The 24,803-nt window shown below is 42.8% G+C and overlaps 1 protein-coding gene across 2 annotated transcripts in view; it reads right to left on the bottom strand.

Moving 5' to 3' along the window:
- The window catches only part of ENPP1 (ectonucleotide pyrophosphatase/phosphodiesterase 1), a 109,867-nt gene that overhangs the window by 71,650 nt on the left and 13,414 nt on the right, over positions 1 to 24,803 (bottom strand). For both annotated transcript variants that reach the window (XR_010793000.1, XM_066605564.1), the window contains exons 2-6: positions 11,843 to 11,915; positions 10,329 to 10,445; positions 7,636 to 7,761; positions 5,301 to 5,361; positions 86 to 183 (exon numbers count right to left, since the gene is read on the bottom strand). Coding sequence is in view for 1 of the 2 variants with exons in the window: in XM_066605564.1 (XP_066461661.1) it covers positions 86 to 183; positions 5,301 to 5,361; positions 7,636 to 7,761; positions 10,329 to 10,445; positions 11,843 to 11,915 (475 nt within the window). In the remaining variant the exon portion in view is untranslated. The remainder of the gene's footprint in view (positions 1 to 85; positions 184 to 5,300; positions 5,362 to 7,635; positions 7,762 to 10,328; positions 10,446 to 11,842; positions 11,916 to 24,803) is intronic.

Raw genomic sequence — 24,803 nt, 5'->3', positions numbered from 1 at the left:
AGGATATGTCATCAATGGTTCAAAGTTTAAAAACTTCTAGCCTTGAATCTTTGTACTGTTGCTCAAAAGGGAAGAGGATACTCACTTAACTTGCTGATGACAGGAAGTAGACCACCCCATGTTTGTAAATACTCTGCTCTAAACCCGTCCAATGAAAATAAGATGACTGGAGGTTGAGAGAACCTATGGAACAGTATAAAAGACACACAAGTTAATAGGATTGTATGGGACTGGAGACGGATGGCTGCTTTCATCAAGAAACAGGACTATGACTCTCCATGCACTGTGTCTGGTAGTACGAGGATGAGAGGGGGGTCTCCGCCTCTGTTAGCCCATCAGCTCTGGCACTTGTAATTGTCCAAGGGTTTCCTTGCCAGTTGGGGACCTGACAAAAACCACTAGGTGTGCCATAGGCATCTTTTTATTAGGACATGGCGCCTAGGGGGTCAAAAAGCAAGGTAAATTAAAGTTAATACAAAAATAAGATTACTGTCCCCAAAAAAGAAGCATAAACCTTTTTTAAGTCCTTCGTGACCAATCCTGTTTGTGCCTTAATGACCAGGCCAAATTTTGGAAATCTGACATGTGTCACTTTTACATGGAACGCCACTGTAAAGGTTTTGCATACCCAAGTGATTCTGACAGTGTTTTTCCGACACATATTGTACTGCATTTAGGTGTGAAAAAAATGGACGGATAGAATTTGTGTATATTTGTTAAAGGCGCCAGAATTGGGAAAATTTTGAAAAAAAATGTAATTTTTTCACATTTCCAACTGCAATATCTCAAATAGGTGCAAACATAATATAGAAATTTTTGATAATATACATTTCCATCTGTTTACTTTATTTTCGGCGCACATTAGAAAAACTTTAGTTTTTTTTTTAACCATTTAGGAGACGTACAAATTTAACATTAATTATTAACACCAAGCCAAGATTGCAAAGGCTCATAGGTCTTAGAATTATAGATAACCCCACAAATGACCCCATTTTAAAAACTACACCCCTTAATGTATTCACTGAGGGGGGCAGGATTATTTTGATTCCACAGTTTCTTTTCAGGAATTAATGCAATTTAGAGAAGAAAAAATAAAATGTAATATTTTTGCAAATGCGTAATTTTAAACACAGGATTTTTTTCTATAGTACGCATGAAAATGAGGATTTGCACCCCAAAATGGATACCCCCGTTTGTCCTGTGTTCAGAAATATAATCATTGTGGCCCTAGTCTTCTGTCTGTATGCACAACGGGGCCCAAACCGAAAGGAGCAGCCAGTGGCTTTCAGATCAGACATTTTGCTTGAAGGCGTTTTAGGCCCCATTGGACACTTGTAGATCCCTTGAGCTGCCAAATCGACAGAGGACCCCCACAGATTACGTCCTTTTGGAAACTAGACCTCTTAACAAATTCATCTAGGGGTGTACTGCGTGTTTTAACGGCACAGTTTTTGAATGAATCTAAGCAAAGCAGAAGAAAAAAAATTACGATTTTTATTTTTTTAGCAATTATGTCATTTTAAAAATAGTTTTTTCGTACAGCACACATATGAATGAGGACTTTTACCTCAAAATGGATATTATGTCTGTATGCACAACGGGGCCCGAACCGAAAGGAGCAGCCGGTGGTTTTCAGAACAAACATTTTGCTTGAAGGCGTTTTAGGCCCCATTGCCCACTTGTTTTGGCCGCTCAAGGGGTCTACAACAGAGAACCCCCACAAATGACCCCATTTTAAAAACTAGACCCCTTAAAAAATTCATCTAGGCGTGTACTGCGTATTTTGACCCCACCGTTTTTGACTGAAAAAAATTATGATTTTTGTATTTTTGGCAATCGTGTCATTTTAAAAAATAGGTTTTTTTTGTACAGTATACATAGGAATGAAGACTTTCACCCCAAAATGGATACCCCTGTTTGTCCCGTGTTCAGAAACCTACCCATTGTAGCCCTAATCTTATGTCTGGATGCACAACGGGGCCCAAACTGAACGGCACATCAAACTTTAACTGTCTTTTACCATATATTCCGGCGTATAAGGCGACGGGGCATATAAGACGACCCCCCAACTGTCACCTTATACGCCGAGAATACAGCGGAGCAAAAAAAAAAAAAAAAAATCATTACTCACCTCCCCCGGCGTTCTGCGGCGCTGCTGCAGGATGTCGCTCCCTCCTGGTCCCCGGCAGAGCATTGCTTTCTGGACGCAGGGCTTGAAATCTCCGCCTCCAGAAAGCTAATACTGTGATTAGCTAACACATCATTGAATGGCTGTGATTGACTAACACTCGTGCGCCTTCAGCCAATCACAGCCATTCAATGATTGGCTAACACACGCCGTCAGCCAATCACAGTATTAGCTTTCTGGAGGCGGGGATTTCAAGCCCCGCATTCAGAAAGCAATGCTCTGCCGGGGACCAGGAGGGAGCGACAGCCTGCAGCAGCGCCGCAGAACGCCGGGGGAGGCGAGTAATGATTTTTATTTTTTGCTCCACTGTATTTTTTTTGTATTACCAGTGTATAAGACGACCCCTGACTTCAGAGCAGATTTTTGGGGGTTCAAAAGTAGTCTTATACGCCGGTATATACGGTAACTTTTACAGTGGATAATGGCGATCACGTGACCGAGGAACATTCATCGCGATCCCCTGTGACATCGCCAAGCTCTTGGCTACCTTTAGTAGCCAAGGCAAGGAGATTTTAAATTTCCTCTTGCCCTCCCCAGCTTCTGCACTTGCGTCCGCTATCCCGGCAACGGGCGCATGCGCCAAAGCTGGGGAAAGGTCCACGGATAAGGATCCCACCAGGGGACATCGCCGGTGGCCTTGGTTAAGTAATTTCACCTCCCCTCACAGATCGCATCCCTGATGGGAGGTGAAAATGTACCTTTTTTTTCTACTTTTACATGATTGTCATTATCCATTAGATAACGGCAATCATGTGATTGGGAACTGCGTACTGTAGTCCCCCATGAAATCTCCAGGCTCTTGGCTACATTTAGTAACTAGGTGCAGGGAGATTTTTTTTTTAATTACCCCGCCAATCTGCGGCTTTTGCGCCTGCGTCAGCCATTTTGGTGACAAACGCGTGCACAGAAGCCAGGGTAAAGTCTACAGATAAATCCAGGGGCCTTGCATACCTAATTTCATCTCTCCTCACGAATATTATCCATAAGGGGAGGTAAAACAAACTTTTTTTTTTTTTTCTTTACACTTTTTAAACTTTTACATGATCGCTCTTATTCATTGGATAGCAGCGATCATGTGACCAGGAACCATGCATCGGCTCCCAGTGACAGCTCCCTGCTCTCGACTACTCATACTAGCTGGGAGCAGGAAGTTTTTAAATTTCCCGTGCCTCCTGGCTCTCTGCGCATGCGCATGACAATGCGTCTGGCGCGCATGCACAGACACTGGCGGCAGGTCCGGGGAGAACAAAGAAGACGCCGGACATCGCGGAGGACAGGGGGTGAGTATTCTCAGCTCCCCTTACGGATCGGATCTGAAACTTTCACTTTTTTAAACTTTTCATTGACTTTAACACGATCGCCGGTATCCGATGGATACCGGCGATTGCGTGACTGGGAGTGGGGTCCCGCAGCCCGGGATGACAGCTCCATGCTGTCAGCTACCTTGGGTAACTGGCAGCATGGAGCTGTAACATCCAGAGTCTGCAGGGCTGTTATTCCTAGAGGATCCATGTTTTTACGTCCTCTGGAAATTAAGTTAAGCAGGCCAGGACGTAAAAAGGCAATAGGCTGGTCACTATGGGGTTAATTGAAACAATATTTTTAAATATGTTACACTATTTTAAACAAATTCACATTTGATACCACCACAATCATAAGGACCCATAGAACAAGGTTAGAGCTACCCTCCTGTCTGTAGTTGCTTCAATATGAATGCAAGGTTGCAGAGCTACACAGCTATCGTTGGTAGCACAACCCCCTTTTCTGCCCAAAAGTAGTCTTGCAGCTGTAGTCTAAGGCCGCCTGCAGACGGCCGGGTCGGATCCGGCAGTGAGAATTCTCGCCGCGGGACCCGACCCGAGCGCCTGCAGAGAGCAGCGCGTACTCACCCGCGGCCCCGGCTCTTTCATGTGCCGGCAGCCGGTGCATGCGCAGACCGGAGCCGGCGGAGGGTGAGTGACATTTCTGTGCGGGGCTCTGCAAGCCCCGCACAGAAATAGAGCATGCCGCGGTTTGTTTGCCGCGCGAGATGTCGCGCGGCCGTCTGCATAGGATTGCATTTGTTAACGCAATCCTATGCAGGCTCCCAGCGGCGGAAATCCTGCCGCGGAATTTCCACCCGTCTGCAGGCAACCTAAAGGAAACATATTTCATTATTTAAAAACACAGGTTGATTAGCTATTTTGCCATTTTTGTGCCTTTTTTCCTCACTTAGGCCGCTTGCAGACGGGCGGAATTTCCGCCTTTGGAAGCTGTCATAGGATTGCGTTAAGACGGCTGAGGTTTGGCCGAGCGAAATCTCGCGCGGCACACAAACCGCAGCATGTTCTATTTCTGTGCGGGGCTCAAAACGTCACTCGCCGGCAGCCGGCACATGAAAGATCCGGAGCTGCGGGGAGCGGGTAAGTACGCTCTGCTCTCTGCAGGCGCCCGGGTCAGGTCCCGCGGCGAGAATTCTCGCTGCCGTATCCGACCCGGCCGTCTGCAGGCGGCCTTAGGCTCTATTTTTGTGTTCATTGCACCTTTCAAAATCATAGCATGTCGTAATTATGGCTTTTTCCTGAGGAGAAAAAAAACTACTCCAAGAAAACCTTAAAAACATACATATCAAAAAAAAAATTGCCACCAAAACAAAAAAGGGAAAATGGATGTGTAAAAAGCTACATGAGTTTCCTGGTGCTTTTTCACAAGCTAGAAAAAAAGCCTTTTACTTCTTAGTGCAATAATTATTCTATAATGTATTGGAGCACTTAGGCTGCCTGTCCACTGGCAATAGTTTATTGCATTACCCACAGTGATAATCCGGCCGCGGGTAAAGCAACGAATACTTTCCATAGACTTAATATGGAAAGCGCAGCCCCAACACCCATGAGCAGAGAATCAGTGATTCACCATTTGTGGAATTCCAATCGCGACATGCCACAATTCTCTGCGGTGAGCCTATCTGTCAGATAGGCTAAGAGCGGAGACCTGTCAGGGCTCCCCCCTGGTCCCCCGCAGCGGAATATCGCTAGCGATATTCCGTTATGGTCGTGGTCAGGGGGCTATATATATATATATCTATCTATCACCAACTTTATATATCACCAACAAACTGCAGCAATAAACTCACCCAGCGGGGCAGACTGGTGTTAGGATATCCTCACATTTCTCTTCAACCCAGCTCTTGTTACCTACAAGTATAGATAGAAGATAATTATTGTAATGGGTGATCTAAAATATTGAAGAAAAAAGAAAAAACTACTACATTTTGAGATAGGGGAATATATCCAAACAAGTGATTGCTGCGAAAGGACACCAAAGGTTAAGCTAGCAATCCCAGCCCTTACAGGTTAACTAGGTTTCTGATACAGTACTTTGGATGTGTTGTGACATGCAGTGCAGTAAAAAGTTATTTTATACCGAAGCCAGCAACCCTCATCATTAAAGGGGTTGTCCCGCGCCGAAACGGGTTGTTTTTTTTTTCAAACCCCCCCCGTTCGGCGCGAGACAACCCTGATGCAGGGACTGAAAAAAAGAACAGCTCAGCGCTTACCTGAATCCCGGCGCTCCGGTGACTTCTATACTTACCGGTGAAGATGGCCGCCGGGATCCTCTACCTCCGTGGACCACAGCTCTTCTGTGCGGTCCATTGCCGATTCCAGCCTCCTGATTGGCTGGAATCGGCACGTGACGGGGCGGAGCTACACGGAGCCCCATAGAGAACAGGAGAAGACCTGGACTGCGCAAGCGCGTCTAATTTGGCCATTAGGCCATTTTAGACAGCGAAAATTAGACGGCAACCATGGAGACGAGGACGCCAGCAGCGGAGCAGGTAAGTGAAAAACTTTTTATAACTTCTGTATGGCTCATAATTAATGCACAATGTACATTACAAAGTGCATTATTATGGCCTTACAGAAGTGTATAGACCCACTTGCTGCCGCGGGACAACCCCTTTAAGAGTTATCAGAGCCTTATTGATTTATATGGGATCACCAGGGGGTGGGTTTAATGTATGAGAGGCACTATAATTGTAAAAGGCAACACTCAGATGCAGTATTGTATAAGGAGGAACCGATGGGCATTATTTATATATAAGGGGGGCACTGATCAACATGTACTATGTATTGTGTTTAGAAGTGTGGAAAACTTAGGGTGAGTGATGGAAAAGTAAGGATCCTAAGCTTTTTGTGTGTCAATTTCTTCAGAGACAAGTTATGGCCTAGGAGAAGTCATAATGGCAGTCTGGGCCCAGATGGAGAAGAAATGGGAAAGAGAATAAAATTAAAGACAACACCACCTGTGATCAATAGAGGTAACTGCAGTGTAATCGCTATTACTGTGTAGAGCAGGTATCTGACTTTAGAAATATAATAGTATTCTGAGAGGGTCACTGAGGGTGACTATTATTTTGAGGGAGGTACTAACAGGCGCTGTTACTATGAGGGACACAAAAGGGGTGTAAGGAGGTGTGAAAGGGGCATAGCCAAAAAAAAAAAAAGAAAGGAAATGGCCGCAGCATCCTACACATGCCGAAAGCTTTCTTTGTTTTGAGAAACCTTTTTGCCAATAAAGTCATGGCAAAATGTCGCGACTTACTGTGGGTGGTAGTATTGTGAATGAAGTGCTTGATTCTGTGAATAGCCTTAATCTGGTCTGGAGAGTTATCCAAGCTTTACAAATTGATGGCCTATTTTCAAGTGAGCACTGGAGCCTCTTCAATATTAACATCTGAGTATGAACAAGTGAGTACTTAGAATGTTGTATTTTTATAGCTCTAAGGCCAGATTCCGCATGCGGGATCCTGTAGCGGATTCTGGCTGTGAAGCTAGCCGGAAACCACTTAAATCTTTGTATTTCCCGAATCATCGCTTAACGCAGACGTGAGTACCAGTGGCCCACAATGTTAATTGTGTATGGGCTCTGGGTCGGATAGCCTCCATTGACTTCAATGTCCACAGGAAAATAGAGCATGCAGCGATTTTTTTCCTCCGCTGCAAAATATGCAATTTGTATCCACAAGTGTGAGCGGAAAAAACTATTTTACATGCCTTTCAATAGGTGCGATTTGCTGCGGATCCTCCGGTTGTGTGAAGCCAGCCTTACTCTGAGTAATACATGCTTGTTTCATTTACTTGGATGGGACACATTAAGGATCAAAGCCATCACTTTTTAAAGCATGGATAGCATTTTTAAAGCCTTTGGACCTATTAAGTTCTGGGGGCCTCCTAATTTCAGACCTCAGATAAACGTGGAATATGTTGGTGTATAAATATCTTATCAGCCTTCTCTTGCCCCTACTTATCACAATTTTCCTTTCTCCGCAGGCTATATCACTCTCCAAAGATGAACAAAAACCTCAGCAAAGTTTACCCTTTGCCTTTAATTGAGGTATTTTGCTGATATAGGTCAAGGATAAAAAATTCCTACATGCAAAATTTGCCCAAAAATCTATACTAACTTACCTCTGCAAACTGCATCATAATTAACACAGCAGTCATTTATATCCCTGCAGTCATCAGAACAGGAACACAGACTGTGAGGAAGTCTTTTCTCTCCACATCTTAACTTTTCACATGTCCACAAGTGAGCTGTATAAAAAAGGAGGATCAATAGAGTAGTATTATTTGTACTGAATACGACATGGAGATAAAGTGTATCCATTTCCATTGATATATCCGCAATAGGAGACTAGCAGTCCTATGGAGAGAAAGATGCTTCTTCAAACAGGTAAATCTGTGAACAGTTATGGAGGACCCCTTCGATATATGCAAATTAGGCCGAATGCACATGGCAGGTCCGGATTCCACCTGCAGAAGCCCGTACGGAATCTGGCACTGACCGCGATGGGTGACCCTGCGTACATATCGTCTTCTTCACAGGCATCTGTGCGGACTTTTCTTCCAGCTTCTCTGTACTGCAGATGGTCCGCACAAGTACAGATTTTTTATATATTTTTTTTTTTTTAACTCCTGCTTTTCCCGCAGAATCCAGGGCCCGTCTGCCGCAGGTCGAACGGCTTTCATTGACTTCAATGGTAGCAGTCTGTGCAGGAACTGCACCAAAATGAAGCATGCTGTGATTTTTCATCCATGAGCGGAAATCGCAAGTGCTTTCCGCTCGGGTGCATGAAGAATCATTTTTCCGTAGCACGCTATGGAGCGTTATTGCTGCGGAATCTGGAGATAGACGCCCGCTCCGGATTCCGCTGCAAAAATCCGCTTGTGTGCATGAGGTCTTACTGTTCAATTGGGCTCGGTGTTCAATTTGCTAAAAAGCTGCTTATATGTGAGATCTGCAAATTACATCAGATCCAATTTAGACTTAATACTGTTAAAATCTTGTGCTTTAAAGTAAGGTGCTACACATTTACAGGAACTATTCAGGGAGTTTCCTTGTGAAAAGAGAACTATGCACTTTTGGCAGACTGTATGTAGCAGATATTCCCAATCCGACCCTTATAAGGCTTCCTCATCACAGTTTATGTGCCATTTCTACTTGCTTGTAAAAAAGCCATGAATTTCACTTATTTTTACAAGCTTCGTATTTATTGATTTTTTATACAAACATGCATTTTCTTCTGACAGAGAACTTGGAGAAAACAGTTAAAAAAAGCAAACATCACACCTAGAGTATGCTGTATTTTAACAAAAACAGAATCGATCCAATGTGCACCAGAAGTGAAAACGCCAGTAAAAAAAAAAAGCTGAGAATTTTTTTTTTTTAAAAGTAGGTTTTCCAAAACTGCAATTTGTGAAACCACTTTAACCTCGTTAAAATCCAATGCATTATCATTCCCAGCAGTTAAAGCTTACGACTACGCAGTGTAATACATTTTTATCAGTATAAGGCGGCTTCAGACGAATGTTGTTTTCTTCCCTTATGTGATTATAAGTACCCTTTCAATAGGATTTCAGTGGTTTAGTTTTCACTATCTGGATTCTCGCCCGTTAATTGTATGATCGAGAAAAGATAAGATCTGTCCCATGTTTCCCACATATAAAAGCGCACCACAATAGGACATGCTGCAATTTTGCTAAAGGGGTTCTGACACGAATAATGGTTTTATGCTTTACCAGCCATTGTTCCCTGGTCTGCCTAATGGACACAGGGAACCCACGATTATTGGCTGTTAAAGCATAAAAACATAATACTTACCTTGTGTTCTGTTGTTGTTGTCATCAGGGGGTTATCTCCCAGCAGGCAGTCATCTTCCTCGACGAGCCAAGGACGGGCTGCCCCCCTCCGGGATTGGACGCATGCGCAGTGGAGAGGTGCCCTCTGACAGGAGTCAGGACGGGCCGCGTCTCCACTGCGCACGTGCAGAATCTCTGAGTTCAGCCAGGACGGATGGGCCGCCCACAGCAAGCACTGCTTGTAATGTGCTAGCTGTGGGCGACCGGTCCGTTCACCTCGGAAGTGGCTGACGGACAGAGCAGAGCAGGAAGCAGTCATTTTGACCGCTCCTGCTGTGCTTCTAGAAGCCACAGAAGAGGATGCCTGACGGAGGGGACATGCCTGGCGATCGGTCCTGGCCAGGCAAGGTGAGTAATTTTTTTTTTTCATGTCAGAACCCCTTTAAGGCCGGGCTCACACAGGCGGATTTGGATTGTGGATTCCGCAATCACCATCCGCACAGGCAATCCATGCTAAAATGTGGGCATTGAAAAGCATGCATTTTCGCTTTTTCATTTACACTTGCAAATATGAATTGTATATTCCACAAGCAGAAGAAAAATCACAGCATGTTCTATTTTGCAGCGGAATCTTCGCAAACGGCCTCCATTGATGTCAATAGAGGCGGTACGACTCGCAACCCATACACAATTAAAACTGTGCTAAGGCACAGGGGTTAATAATAATAATAATAATAATCTTTCCCGCAAGTCCTATCTTTTCTCTGCCGTACAATTAACGGGTAAGAATCTCGATAGTGAAAACAAGACCACTGAAATCCTATTGAAACCAGTGGTTTTGTTTGTCCCGTTATGTGGCCGTGATAATCATAAGGGGAGAGGCACACGTTTGTATGAATCCGCCCTAAACTTGCTCGTTTGAATAGGGCCCTAATCAAGACATTATGAAATCCATTTTACTAACTGAATTCCTCCAAGCACCGGTCATGGTATTTTTTTTTAGTTTCTATGCATTTTCTCACCTGGTTGTATACATACATCGTTGTAATCTAAGCAGCAGTTTTCAAGTTCAACACAGGCAGCATCGCAGCGGCAGCTCCCAAACTTACGCTCAAAGCAACGATTTTTGCAGCTATTCACTACAATTGAAATACAAGTAAGCAGGTGGTTAGATCTGTGCAACTTTTTTATTTCTTTCTAAAAACGTAAAAGCTTTTCTAGCAAATCATCTCAGGAGCTATAAAATAAAAATCTATATTTTTAACAGGACACAAACTATTATGGGGCATTTGTACTTAGTCCAGCGTTTTATATGACGGTCTAAGTCCACTTAGCACTGATATGAAGTGCACCAAATGCATAGAGAAGTGTAGGGCCGCCCTCACACAGACATTTTTTAAGCTTTCAGCGCAGCGCTAAACGCTGTCTGAGGCTCCCATTGTGTTCAATGCGATATTCGAGCGGAGTCTGTTCTATGTTTAGGCGTTTAGCGCTCCTCATCCATAATGAGGAGTACTAGAAGCCGGGCTTGGGGGCAGCATCACTGCGACTGAAAACTAAAGTAAAATGCGGCGAAGCCCCCCATGTGCCAAATGCCAGTTACAGGCTGGAGTAGGATTTCAGCTACAATGTAGAGCAGTTGTTGTTGCGTACCTATGCGCCTTTCTTTAAAGAGAAAAAAAGTAATGGTGGGGTCAGAGTAAACCTTTAGAAGTGTGCAATTTTTGGCACTTGTGCCAAAATTGCAACTTTTATAGGCCATAATTCTGGCACAAGTAAGTTTATGAATTCTCCACTATATTTTTTAGGCAGAAGGACAACCACATTAGTGTTAAGACAACAGCTCAAAGGGTTTTCCTAGGACTATAATACTGATGATCAATCCTTAGGATAGGTCATAAATGTCTTATCGGTGGGAGTCCACTGCTCAGAATCCCAATCTGCTGTTTAAAAAGCCATGGTGCTACGCTGAGAACTGCGAATTCTTCGTAGCGGTTGTGCCGGATATAGCAACTCAATCTCATTCATTTGAGCTCTCAGGTCAAATGACAAATAATGTCACTAACATGAGAAGAAGGCAGAGTTGCTCGTCCAACAGCTGATTCGAAGGGGTACTGAGGAGCGGATCCCCACTGATCAGTTATTAAAGGTGTATCCTACTACTATTAGCTGTCCTATTGCAACAAATGGAAGTGGAGAAACCCCTGATCATACAAAAAAAAATTATGTTTTTTTAAAAAGTGGGTGGGGCTTCATGGCAGCACCCATAGTAACTCTTACTAACATTAAAAAAATAATAATTAAATGTGTTTAGAAACAAAAAAAATAATTGCAGGTTTAACATGGTGCGATTTAGCCTACAGCAGATGCTTGAAATACAGTGCACTTAGGGAGTGACAGGTCCCACAGGGTAATAAATCTCCTCCATTGTTTTACATTTTCTTAAATAACTGTGGAATTTGACTAAACACAAGTATTTTCTACTTACATTAGTCATATGAAATAGTTATTGTTCTGTATCAAGTTAAACTTTTACCTTCTCTAGAGCAGCTTGGCTTAAGTCCAAAAATGCACCCAAGGATAGCGGTTAGTATGCACACACAGATAACCTAATAGGAGAAACAAAAGCACCATCTGTATTATGTAACAAAACCCTAAAGAGATAGTCACAGCTTGTTCACAGACACTTCTATGTTTTTCTTAACTTCCACTTTTCTCTTTTAATAATAGGCCACTTTCACATGGCAGTACTATTCTGCATCTGTATTTGTAAACCAAATCTAGGAGTGGGTCGAAAACGCGGGAGAAGTCCAAATCATTCCAACGTATTTTTTCTATGTAGGTTCCATTCCTGGTTTTGGCTCACAAATACTGATGCAAATTACTGACCCAAATACCTCTGTGTGAAAGTGGTCCTATTGTATTGTGGGTATTCATTTACATTTTGGGTCATTCACATAATTACAATTAACTCCTTCCCACTTCAGCCAGTTTTGACTTTTCTGACATAGCCCCATTTTTTAAATCTGACATGTAATACGGTAGTAACTTTGCAATACTTTTACTTATCCAAGTTAATCTGAGATAGCTTTTCATTACACATTATACTTTGTTAGTAGCAAATTTAAGTCCATATGTTGTGTTATTTAAAAAAAATCCCAAATTTACAGAGAATGTAGAAAAATTGGCAATTTTCACATTTTTAATTTATCTGCTTGTAAGACAGATACTCATAGCACACAATATAGTTATTCAATAACATTTAACATGTCTTCACTTTATAATGACATCATTCTGTAAGTATCCAAAGCCTATTTCTTAAAGGGATGCATTCAGTTCTGAACAGACTTTGATGAGGGATCTATATATTAAAAATCCCCTGTAAATCACCCATTTTAAAGACTGCAACCCAGAAAGTTTTCAAAATGTCATTTACATATTGTGGTGTGTCAACACTTCAGAAGTTTTAAAGGAATTAAGACAAAGTAGAGGAGAAATGTGAAAATTAAATTTTATCAGATTTGATTTTAATACATTGAAAATCTGTAACAGCAGGTATTAGATAGACAAAACTCAATATTTTTGCAGATTTTAGAAATATTTCACAAGTGGCCTTAGTGCTCAATATTACTCGAACACAGACGTCAGAAATAAAGGAGAACCTTGTGGATTATAGGGCCTCCCTTTTATTGAGATGCAGTATTAGGCGCGCTGTTCGGACACAATCTTCTGTTTCTGTGTCTAGCAAACATGGGTGTCTTCCCATTCTCTCTGTTCTCCGAGCTTATATTCACTCTCTTCCAGCACTTCTAAAGTTAATAGATTCAAGCCTCCTGTTCAGCTGATGCACCTTTTCCAATCACCACCCTATATAGCTGCTCTGGGCCTTTCAGACCTTACTGCAATGTTGATGAGAGTTTGTTTTCTTCACTTCATGTCCAGCCACTGCTTCAGCAGTTACCTTGCTACCTTGCTGTCTGCTTATGTTCTGTGTTCTGTTATTCCTGTTGTCCGCTTCTCTGTTTAGCCTTGTCAGCTTGTTCCCCCCCTTGTTTCTGTACTCCCAGGTGTTGTTCTATCTTTGTCCTAAAGGTGCTCTGGCACGCCAGGGTAAGTCAGCACCTAGAGGAAAACTGTGAGGTCGTCCTTATCGGGACGAGTGCTCCGCTTATAGGCAGGGGTCTCCCGCACCTTGTTATCAATTCAGGGCAAGATACCTTCCCTAGTTTCCATCCATATATGGGGCTGTTCATCTGGTATCTTACCTCCCAACTAGGGTTGGCTGTCAGCAATGCTGGATCGGATCTTCACCTACCCAGTATGTTGACACAGTGGTTCCACAACCACAGTCCTTACATGCAGCATCCGAGGAGCAGGCCCTCAGACAAGCAGATAGCAGGGTAGAGAGAAAACCTTGTCACGGGGGCTCTAAATCTCCTCCCTGAGGGTAGTCGGGACTCAACCTCGTTACCGACAGGGGGAGATCACAAATTAGTAACTGTGGTTACCTAAAGTCCTGTTTGTAACTTGTGACGCTAACGTTCTATTCTCTGTGGTGGATCCCTCAGATTTCATAACGTACAGTAAAATAGTCCACACACACAGTGTGTCTTTTCTGGATGAGTACCAGGAACATTTGGTTCTGCCCGACTACTTAAACAATGATAGCAAAAAACAGTAAACAGTTCCTATAGTGGTAAAGCAGTGAGGATTCACGGGGCATTTGTACATCCACAGTCACAGTTATATGTAGGAACTCTCTCTCTCTACTGTCAGTCACTTACTTGTTTCCCGCTCTCTGGCGGTTTCTCTTTTCCTCTCGGGACGCACGCGGTTCTTGCACTGTTTTTCCCTCATCCGAGCTCATACTCTCCTTGCGGCTAGTGGCTATGTCGAGTATCTCTGGAATGGTTAGGCCCAAGCAGGAACAACGGACCATCTTTCACTCCTCTCACTGACTCTCAGATTCTCTTTCTGAACCTCTCACTAACTAACTACTGACACCTTTCAATCACCTCAACACACCACATGAACATAGACCAATCAACAGTCAGACCGTTGGACAGATAGATGCATTATTCAGACAGGGCCAGACATTAACCCTTTCATGCCTGCAAACATCCAATACACATAAACAAGAGGTGATACGTTCTCCTTCAATGGAAGTCTTCAAACAGAGGCTGGACATACATTTGTCTAGGATGATTTAGTGAATCCTGCACTGAGCAGGGGGTTGGACCCGATGACCCTCGAGGTCCCATCCAACGCTACCATTTTATGATTCTATGATAAACCTGATTCATTCCACATACCAGAAAAACACAAAACATATATTCTAAGGTGCTAGAGGGGACCCCAAACTCTGGGCCACTACAATAGTTTTAAGGCAACTTTTCAGGTTTGCAGAGGCCTTGAGGTACCAAGATATAAGAATTCCCCGTCCCCAAAAGACACTATTTTGGGGAGTATATTGTTCTTACATGTGTTTTGAAAATGCATAATTACAATTACTCCAAAAACACATAGGTTTAGCCCAAAATCTTCCCTTTTCCCAATGGGCAATGGGTAATGTAAAGGGAGCATTGACACAACCTTTTTTCACTGTGCTTTGGGATTCCATCATAGGTGCTGAAAACAGCATTGTAGCAGAACCTCTAGAATGGAAAAAACAGAACTATTCACCATTATTAGTGGAACGGACACCGCTTAGTTTTGTGTCTGTTTGACAATAGTTCCGTTTGTTTGCATCTTATTTCGAGTATACAATAATGTACCTATTATGCTATTCTGTACACCAAGTGAAATGAAAACGAATGGCTCTCCTGCCAAACTAATACCAAACTGTTTTCAGCACTTTTGATGGAACGCCTAGACAGAATCTGACAGCCTGGCAAAAAAAATGCTGTGGGAACGCTTCCTTAGCATACATCATTAGTGTGATGTAAACAGGGCTTTACTGCAAAGCCACTGCTATGTTACATTTAATAAAAGTGGCCAAACTCCCCTATGTTTAAGACGCTTGTGTGTATGCAGTGTTGATTGTGTGTCGGAGGGGGTCCATGGTAAATGCTTGTCCTGGGTGTAGGAAATTTTGTCTTCAGCTCTGGGATGAGTATCGCCTAAGTTGTGTTTGTACAGTATACTAGTTATTACTATTATTTATAGTACCAGTGTTTCTGGTGGCGCAATGTGCCACTTACTAATATAACAATATATAGTGAAAGAAATTGTTTCAACAATGGGCAACGGTTGACGATTAGATGAAGACTGGACTGGTGTTGGCGGCATTAGCACTTGAGATGACATGATATCTTGTTCAGGAGATGTGAAGATGGTGGTGAAGGACTATGCTTCAATTTTGTTGGTCAATATGCACCACCAGCTATGTATATGTGTAAATTTGTGAGGTGTAATTTATTGGAGTCTCCACACAGGTATACAGCTGTCTCACAACCAGCTACAAACTGCCAGACTGAGTACTGCTGTATCCATAGCAACTGAGGCCACAGGGGTTTGTGGGAGATGCAGTCTGCCCTTTAATTCCTCATTCAGCTCAGAGACTGATCACATAACGGCGACATGACAGGCTATGTATGTGTAAATTTGTGAGGTGTCATTTATTGGAGTCTCCACACAGGTGTGCAGCAGTCTCACAACCAGCTACAGAGTTCCAGATGGAGTACTGCTGTATCCATAGCAACTGAGGCCGCAGGGGTTTATAGGGGATATAGTCCACCCATAATCCCTCATTCAGTGCAGAAGGATAAGAAACCCGTGATGATGTCACAGTCATGTGATCAGGGGTGCGGAGATAAGAGCCAGTAACTGATTACATGATGGTGATATCACAGGTGCTGTCAGGTCCTGCATGGAACTCACACAGCACACACGGACAAGTGGTCGTTAGCAATTTGATTGGACAGCTTAAAAAAAACAACTTTGTCTTCTGATAACCTTCTTAATCCCCTGCTGTTACTGTGCCAATGCGCCAGTGGTCCCTCAGCCAGTGATTGGTGGCTCCTGGAATATAAACTATCACTGGCCTCAGTAATGTCATGACTAAACATGGCATGGCGCTGGAGCAGCAGGTGAATTATGAAGTGGACTCAAGTTTTCTTTTTTCTTTTAATTTAACTTTTATTTTTTTTTACTCTTGGAGAAAACCCCTTAAAGGACAAACCCAAGGGATGTGTTGAAATTAAAAAAAAAAAAAAAATTTACTTACCCGAATCCCCTCTCTGCAACTTCTTCCTTCTTTTCCTCCAAGATGGCCGCCGGGATCTTCAGCCACGATGCACCGCGGGTCTTCTCCCATGGTGCACCGTGGGCTCTGTGCGGTCCATTGCCGATTCCAGCCTCCTGATTGGCTGGAATCAGCACACGTGACGGAGCTACGCGATGATGCGTAGAAGGGGGCGGAGCCAGAACGCCGCTCGTGCCAGGACCGACCAGAAGGGAGAAGACCCTTCTGCGCAAGCGCGTCTAATCGGGCGATTAGACACTGAAATTAGACGGCACCATGGAGACGGGGACGCCAGCGCAGGGAAGGTGAGTACATAACTTCTGTATGGCACATATTTCATGCACGATGTATATTACAAAGTGCATGTATATGGCCATACAGAAGTGTTTAACTTAACTTGTCATCGCTGGACAACCCCTTTAAGAGGGTTTCCAATTAGAAAACAAAATGCTTAACTCAGATGAATACTTCCTTCTCTTTATGGGTTATAAATAGTCATAAGTTTGCTAACCCATTTGTTTTATTTTGCTTAGACTTAGACCAAAAGTTACATTTGTAAAAAACAAAATCATGGAACAAACTGCCCACCATAATAACAAAATGTGTGGATACTTCCTTCCAGAGTGGGATAATTACAATTTCCTTAAGGCTTGACGCACAATTTCAAATCCCTGCTATTCTCCGGTTTGAAGGAAAACCACCAAAGCCTTTTACAGCTGCCTTAGCAACCACAAACCTCAGTCTTCGTTCTCTGCAAGGATAGAGAATCTGATAATTTAGCTTTTATAATGTCTTTTACTTGGGAAAACATTTAACTTTTTTGACACTGTGTTCTTAAGATCCAGCACAGGCCCCTTCCCGGCTTTTCATCTTTTTTGCAGAAAACTGCATAGGGATGGAAAGCAAGATCGAACCATGGCGGTAAATATGTGAGATTGAGACCTCTTTGGTCTCCGTTTCACATAGGTTTCGCTCTTATCAATCTGATGTGAAACAGAAACCAAAGACGTCTCCTTCTTACCTATTGACCCATATGGTTCCACCTGGGTTAAGTCCTGCGTTCTCGTCAAGGTAACCTCAAATATTCCCATAAATTGCAGATGAAGGTACATTACGTCATAATACTGTGTACTATTATACCAGGCATTACATACCGCAATGGAGTTATTTCTGGTTTGTCTTACGTAGACTGGCACCATGTTACAAGAAGCCCACATGGTAAACGAACATGCAAAAATAGGAGATGTTAGATTCAAAAAGGTAGATACCAGCATACTGTATGCATTGGCAACTAAAAAGCCCATGTAGCAATTAGAGATGAGCGAACGTACTCGGATAGGCACTACTCGTCCGAGTAATGTGCCTTATCCGAGTACCGCTCTACTCGTGCTGAAAGATTCGGGGCGCTCCGCTGCTGACAGGTGAGTTGCGGCGGGGAGCGGGGCAGAGCGGGCGGGAGAGAAGGAGAGAAAGATCTCCCCTCCGTTCCTCCCCGCTCTCCCCTGCAGCTCCCCGCTCCGCAGCGCGTCCCGAATCTTTCAGCACGAGCGGGGAGGTACTTGGATAAGGCACATTACTCGGACGAGTAGTGCCTATCCGAGTACGTTCGCTCATCTCTAGTAGCAATGCTATGAATAAAGCAGATGAAATGGCCCAGCATCTCTGCTATAGTGCATACGTGAATCACTGTACTTCTTTTCTATTTAACATTTAGTCAAGCAACTTTATCACTTCCTACGGAATATAATACATCAGATGTCTATAAAGTGGATTAGTAGTAATTAAGGCCTAGTAACAGCTGTTTAAAATCCTCTTTTCTATATACTGTAGCAATACAGGTTTTAGATGTTGGACTTCATTCCTGCAACATTTTCATCTGCACTGTGGGATTCCATTTTGGGCTTTCATCACAGGTGCTGAAGACAGCATTGAGAATGAACCCCCGAATGGAACCATACACTGTTATTAGTCAAACACACACAACTTTGGTGTCCGTATGATGGGATTCTGTTAGTTTTCACTATATTATGAGTACAGAATAGCATAGTTGACTATGCCACATCAATGCAAAATAGATAAGCAAGTAAATAGCATGCCCAGCAAAATGCCTGCGATAATAGTGTCTCCACCGGAAGTATTAGTTGGCTGGGCTCAGCTACAGGTAATGCCCAGGTCACGCCCAAAGCTGCCAGTACCAGAGTGCTGCATCTCATTACACACAGTAATAAGCCAGGTGAAGGGGCACAGTGTGGGAAAAACGGAGGGGCACAGCTGGGCACTGGAATTTAGGCAATTACACATTATATACACATGATGTTGATGCCTACAGCTCCAAAATGGACAGCTAAGCCTGGCACCCTGTGGACACACACAGACATGGCAGCCTGGCACCCTGCGCACACAGGGCCCAAAACAAATACATGTTGTTAGTGAGGTGTGGACTTGTACAAGGAAGGAATCTGCACCATACAGTGTCCAACCACCAGGGTGCCCACATAATGCCAGCAGCACTCACCCGCTCGGCTACTGTCTCTCCCCCGCCGGGGCCTTACTTTCCTCATAGACAGCATGGAGCACAGCACTGGGAGTGACGGCGACTGCACAAGCTACATATGGGCATGCGGGTGTGTGAGCTTGTGGAATCTAGGAAGGTGTGTGTGTGCGCAGAAACCAAATCGGGAGGCTTGGGCGTGACCTGGGGTATCCTGTAGCTGAGCCAGACTTCCGGTGGAGACATACTAAACTAATACCAATGTATTAAGGAACATTACAGTGCTCCAGATGGTGACCACATTCTGCGGCAAATACATAAATAAACAAAAAACGTAGTTATAGGAATAGATGCCCCAGGATTGATATAAACTATAGGGAACACAAGTGTTGACTAAAACAGACATGTCAGGTGAAGTGACAGCTAATTCACTCAGAAGTGTAGAGGCGGCCAGTGACAATACATCACCGGATAAAAACTAGACATAAAATGTATTTGTGTAAATGGAAATGCCGGGCTTCCATTCTGTGCTACTTTGCTTATGAAATGCTGTTAGGCCACTCTCGCACACAGCGTCAGCAAAACACCGCCATTGTGATCGCCTGTGTCCGATAGCGGTTTTTAACGCACCCCATTATTGTGATGGGTGATGAGGTGCACTACAAAGTGTGAAAATATGGCAAAATAGGGCAGACAATGTTCGAAAAGAGCAAGTCTGCGAGTCCCCATTGAAAACAATAGGAGTGTTGTACCACGATTACCGCGGCATTCAAAAAGCCGTAGTGGCCTTAGTCAAGCTGTGAGGACTAGATTTTTTTTTCTGACGATGATTCCTTTCAGAACCCAACTGTGTATGAATTACAACAGGTCTTTCAAGTTTAGCATCGCTCATTATATTATTCCAACTTTCTCTTTCCTTGCTACATACCATATGATGTATTATAACATTCTGGCATCAGAAGAGCTTTAGTCAATCTCACTTCCCAAACCATTGAGATATTTTAGGCCTGTAGCCACAAACCCACATATTCTTCCTTCCCTTACAGTAACTATGTTTATCTGATTTTGTAACCATTTTTTTCTTGAAGCAAACAAAATAATCTCAGTGAGCAAATTTCATGGCTGAGCTAGCACAGAATTTCTCAACATACCTCTACTCAAATTGGTTCAATCAAAGTAGCTCCAAGGCAATCATACACAGTGGTGCACATTGACAGCACTGCATGGGAACTCTGCAAGTATTCCCTGGACACAAAGGAGTAAATATCCGAAAATACAAGTTGTCTGTACTTCAGCATTGTGGTACTTAGGTACTTAGGCTACAATCAATTTTAATTTATAAATAACACATCCAACCACAATATGAAACACATTCATGGCAACGAAGCATGCTACAATGTTATTAATATGTAGCTACCTAATGGGGGATTATCCAGCTGCTATGAGGCAGTACTCTATTTAGGGGAAGGCTCCAGTTCTCAAGACCATGGTTTAATTAAATCACAATACATTTGAACTTGCACTTAGCAAATTCTCTGTGGATTTTGATTTTTTTTGCAAAATAAATTCAAAGCTAAATCTAGCATTTTTGTGAATGATTTTTTATGTGGAACGGAATGCAGTTTTGCGCCATTGTAATCGCATGGTGACATGGATATGGGTTTTACGGGTCTGACAGTCACCAACCTGGGTAGTATTAAATCCAGAGGCAAACTGTAAGGTCCACTTATTTCCAGCTTACCAGATCCTGCACTCATGGAGAAAAAATCACGCCCTGTATGGCCTAACATACACCCCTTGTTGCCACCACTAACCATTTCTGACAGGTAGGTTAGCCATCTCAGTTTTCTCCAGCCGACACTCAATTAAAACACTTTGGAGTAATGAATCACTTAAAGCGTCAAGGAAACTGACTAAATAAGTTTAAGGCTTTATTCTATAATGGTTTAGTAGTGCTTAGGTAAAACTATAAAAAAGATTTTTACATAAGGGAAAGGAGCATATAAATATACATAAAACAGTATGGCAATAAAAAGGACTAACATATTAGAAAATACCAGTCTGTGAAGTAGTTTTACATAGGCTTGGGCGAGGAACACACAGGAACGTGGACAGCCTGCATTTAGATGCAACTCCTGGGTTTAACAATTTGGGGAGGAGATCCTCCTTAGTTTTAAAGCCTTCTTTGAATCACACCTCCCCTTGTGATAGCATCGATAGACTGGCTGAGTGCGTGTACAGATCTTCCGCAAGAAACCCAGGTTAACATTTCAGTCATATTTTCCCAGGAGGCACTCCAATAGGGAAGCTATGGTCGCCATAGTTCATATGATGAATTTACCTAGTCATGGATACCAAATATGATGCACAGATATGCGATTGTGTAGGTCCTGGCGGTCACACAGTGACATGAGTGAATGCACTGCGTCCATGGTACAACATGGTTTGGAAGATAGAATTGCTGTTGAGCTGGGACCTTCAATGACCATAATGACCATAATTTCAGTTATTGATTGGAAATTGAAGGTAGCATGTCTAGATGATGCACAGTGAAGGCAAAATGGGAGACAATGGTGGAGGGATATAAACAGTTGACATCACTTTGTAACTGTTATCACCACAACAAAGGGTTTCCTTGCTGATCCCAAAAGAAATAAGTGACATCAAAGGCCCCTCTGGTACAGGTGTGAAAGGCAGATGAATGAAAATTGATGAGCTCTGCTTGGCAGTAAATATACTTAAACCATCTGCCTAGATCCACTCAAGTTTCCAAGAAAGATAACAGATTGACACACAAAGATGAGTGGCAATCAGTATCATTTCATCACATATGGCGCTAATTCCATATGTTTTCAGCAAGGAATCTACTCCAATAATGAACATGCTGTGGATTTTAACACCCGCATCTGATTTTTCCAAGTTCATGCTCAGAACTTCACAACTCTGCCATTGCCATGCCAAACAAGCCTGTTTTACCACCTTCATTTCCTCACTATCCAATAATTCAAACCAGGGGCGTAACTAAAGGCTCAGGGGCCCTGATGCAAAAGGAGAGCTGGGGCCCCTCCCTCTATCTGTATCTGTACCCGTACCCATACCTAAACAATGCTGCACAGAGGCATAACTTGAAGCTTCTGGGCCCCAATGCAAAACCTGTAACAGGGCCCCCAACTATAATGCTTTATTCATAGTACTGGGCTCCCTGTATGGCGAAGAGAGGCCTTATGGGCCCCCTAAGGCTACTGGGCCCGGGTGCAACCGCATCCCCTGCACCCTCTATAGTTACACCCCTGATTCGAAACTTGGCCAGTTATGTCAATAAAAAAAACTTAGAATATCCGTCAAGAAATCTCCAGTCCCTAAGTAGCTTTTATTCCCTTCCATTCAACACCTCCCCTTGTTCAGTCTCAGCATATGACCCAACAACAGAAGAATCAGGGACCTTTCACATGGACAGAATTGTTCTGCAGGTAGTGGTGGAATTTGCCATCCCGTGGGAAATTCCGCACAAAAATCTATGTCTACCATGAGGCAGCAGCAATTCTGTATGAAAACCTGTATTTAAACATGCATACTTTAGTAACCGAAAATTCTGCTGCTTATTTCCAAGAGAGATGTATCCTTAAAGGTAGGTACCGATCTTTCCCAGGTTAAGATTAGACCACCTGGTATTCGTGCTAGGACCCTTCTGACAGTTGTCACCTGGATGTTGGTAGATAGGTCAATATGCCAAGGACCTTGAATTATTTAGGGCTAATGCCCGCGAACAGATTTTTGCCGCGTTTTACGCATCGGAAATCCGTGGCGTGCCGCAGCTATTAGGTTCTATTGAACCTAATAGCTCAATGTTTACAATGCAGAATTCTGCAGTGTGAAAGAAACATCGTGAGAGCCTGTCTGGTTGCTATGGCAACAGGACGACAGATACTGGCGTCCTGTATTGCCATTGCCTAAGATCGCTGTAGTAAGCGATAAGGCATGGCAGGAGAGAAGTCCTGCCATGCCTTATCGTAGCGATCTTCAATCCTGCAGTGTAAGTCCCTCAGAAGGACACAGATGGTGTAAAAAGAAGAGAAAAATAAAGCACGAAAAATAAAAATCCCTTTTTTATGCTTTCTGTTATATTAGCATAAAAAAATAAAAATCCCACATATTTGGTATAGACGCGCCCGTAGCGATGCCTACAATAAATTGAACATACTTTTTATCCTGCACGGCAAAAAGAGTTTAAAAAAACGCTAAAAAAAAACAGGCTAAATGCTAATTTTTAGCATTTGGCCTCCCAAAAAACACAATAAAAGTGATTAAAAAAAACAACGTATGTACCCCAAAATGGTACCAATGCAGCTCATCTCGCAAAAAGTAAGCCCTCATAGAGCTCAGTCCATGGAAAAATAAAAAGGTTATAGAACTTTGAATGCAGTGAGTTTAGGAAAAAATAATAATTTCCAAAAAAAGGACTTTTAGGGCGCCCACCCACTGGCGTTTGCGATTTCCGTGCGTGAAGAACGCCGCGTTTTCGCGGCGTTTTTCCCGCGTTTTTTGCCGCGTTTTCGCGGCTTTTCCATTAATTTCCATTGACTTTCATGGGTGCATTAGGAGAAAAATAAGGACACATATGCAACTGACAGTTCCTATGTTAAAAAACGCAACGCAACGCAACGCAAAACGCCAGTGGACAGGAGTACATTCAATTCTAATTGCTCTGCAGAAAAAACGCAAAACGCAGAGAAACGCAAATCGCCAGTGGGTGGGCGCCCTTATTGTGGAAAAATCTAAAAAAAATATATAAAAATTTTGCTATCGTTGTAACCGTACTGACCCGCAGAAAAAAATGTATCATTTATGCTGCATAATTAATGCTCTAAAAAAAAACAAAAAAATCTATGGCAGAATTGATGCATTTTCTCTCCCTACAATCATAAAAAAAAATAATAAAAGTTTTACAATGTAGTCCATGTACCTAAAAATGCTACCAATAAAAACTACAGTTCGCCACGCGAAAAACAAGCCCTTATACGGCCACATCAACGGAAAAATAAAAAAAGTTATGGCTGTTGAAGATGAAAAAATACCAAAAATTGTTTGGTCCTCAACACCAAAAAAAGACCATGTCCTTAAGGGCTTAAACATGCATTCAACTCCCCAAAACTGAAGAAAAGAAAAAAAAAACTGCCTCTTGAGTCTTGACCAATCCTGCTGCCAACTACTGACCCATCTCTAATTTCCCTTTCATATTCAGACTCCTGGAATGTTCCACCCTTTTCAATCTGGTTTTAGTACTGTACATTGTATCGAAACTGCCATTATTCCTTAGGGTTTGGTCCTAGGTCCTCTCCTCTATTCTATCTACACAGCCCCTTTTGACAAAGCATCAGCAGGCTTGACTTTCAGTACCTTCTCTACACCAATGACACCTAATTATATACCTCTTCCCGTGATATTACCTCTTCAATGCTACAAAACACATATTACCTATCTGAAGCTTTCAAAAAAAAAACTTCTTATGTTTCCACAACCTAACCTAAACCTGATGTCTGATTTAGTCTGTTCATGTTCCCTCTGACTTGTAAAGTGCTGCTACATACATAAAGATCATCAGCAGCAGCTCATCTTCATTATTCCACGCAATTTGTTTTTACTGGAGCAAATACATGTGGCGTAAAACATCTCCAGCTAAATCTTGACACAATCAATAAGTAGAAATTGCCAAATGCTACATGAAGACAGGGCAATTTGGTACACTTTTTCATGTGTTTTTAT

The sequence above is a fragment of the Eleutherodactylus coqui genome, chromosome 1 (genome assembly GCF_035609145.1).
Source record: "Eleutherodactylus coqui strain aEleCoq1 chromosome 1, aEleCoq1.hap1, whole genome shotgun sequence".
NCBI lineage: Eukaryota > Metazoa > Chordata > Amphibia > Anura > Eleutherodactylidae > Eleutherodactylus > Eleutherodactylus coqui.
Note: the sequence above shows the minus strand (reverse complement) of the source record. Positions and strands in the feature narration are given on the sequence as shown.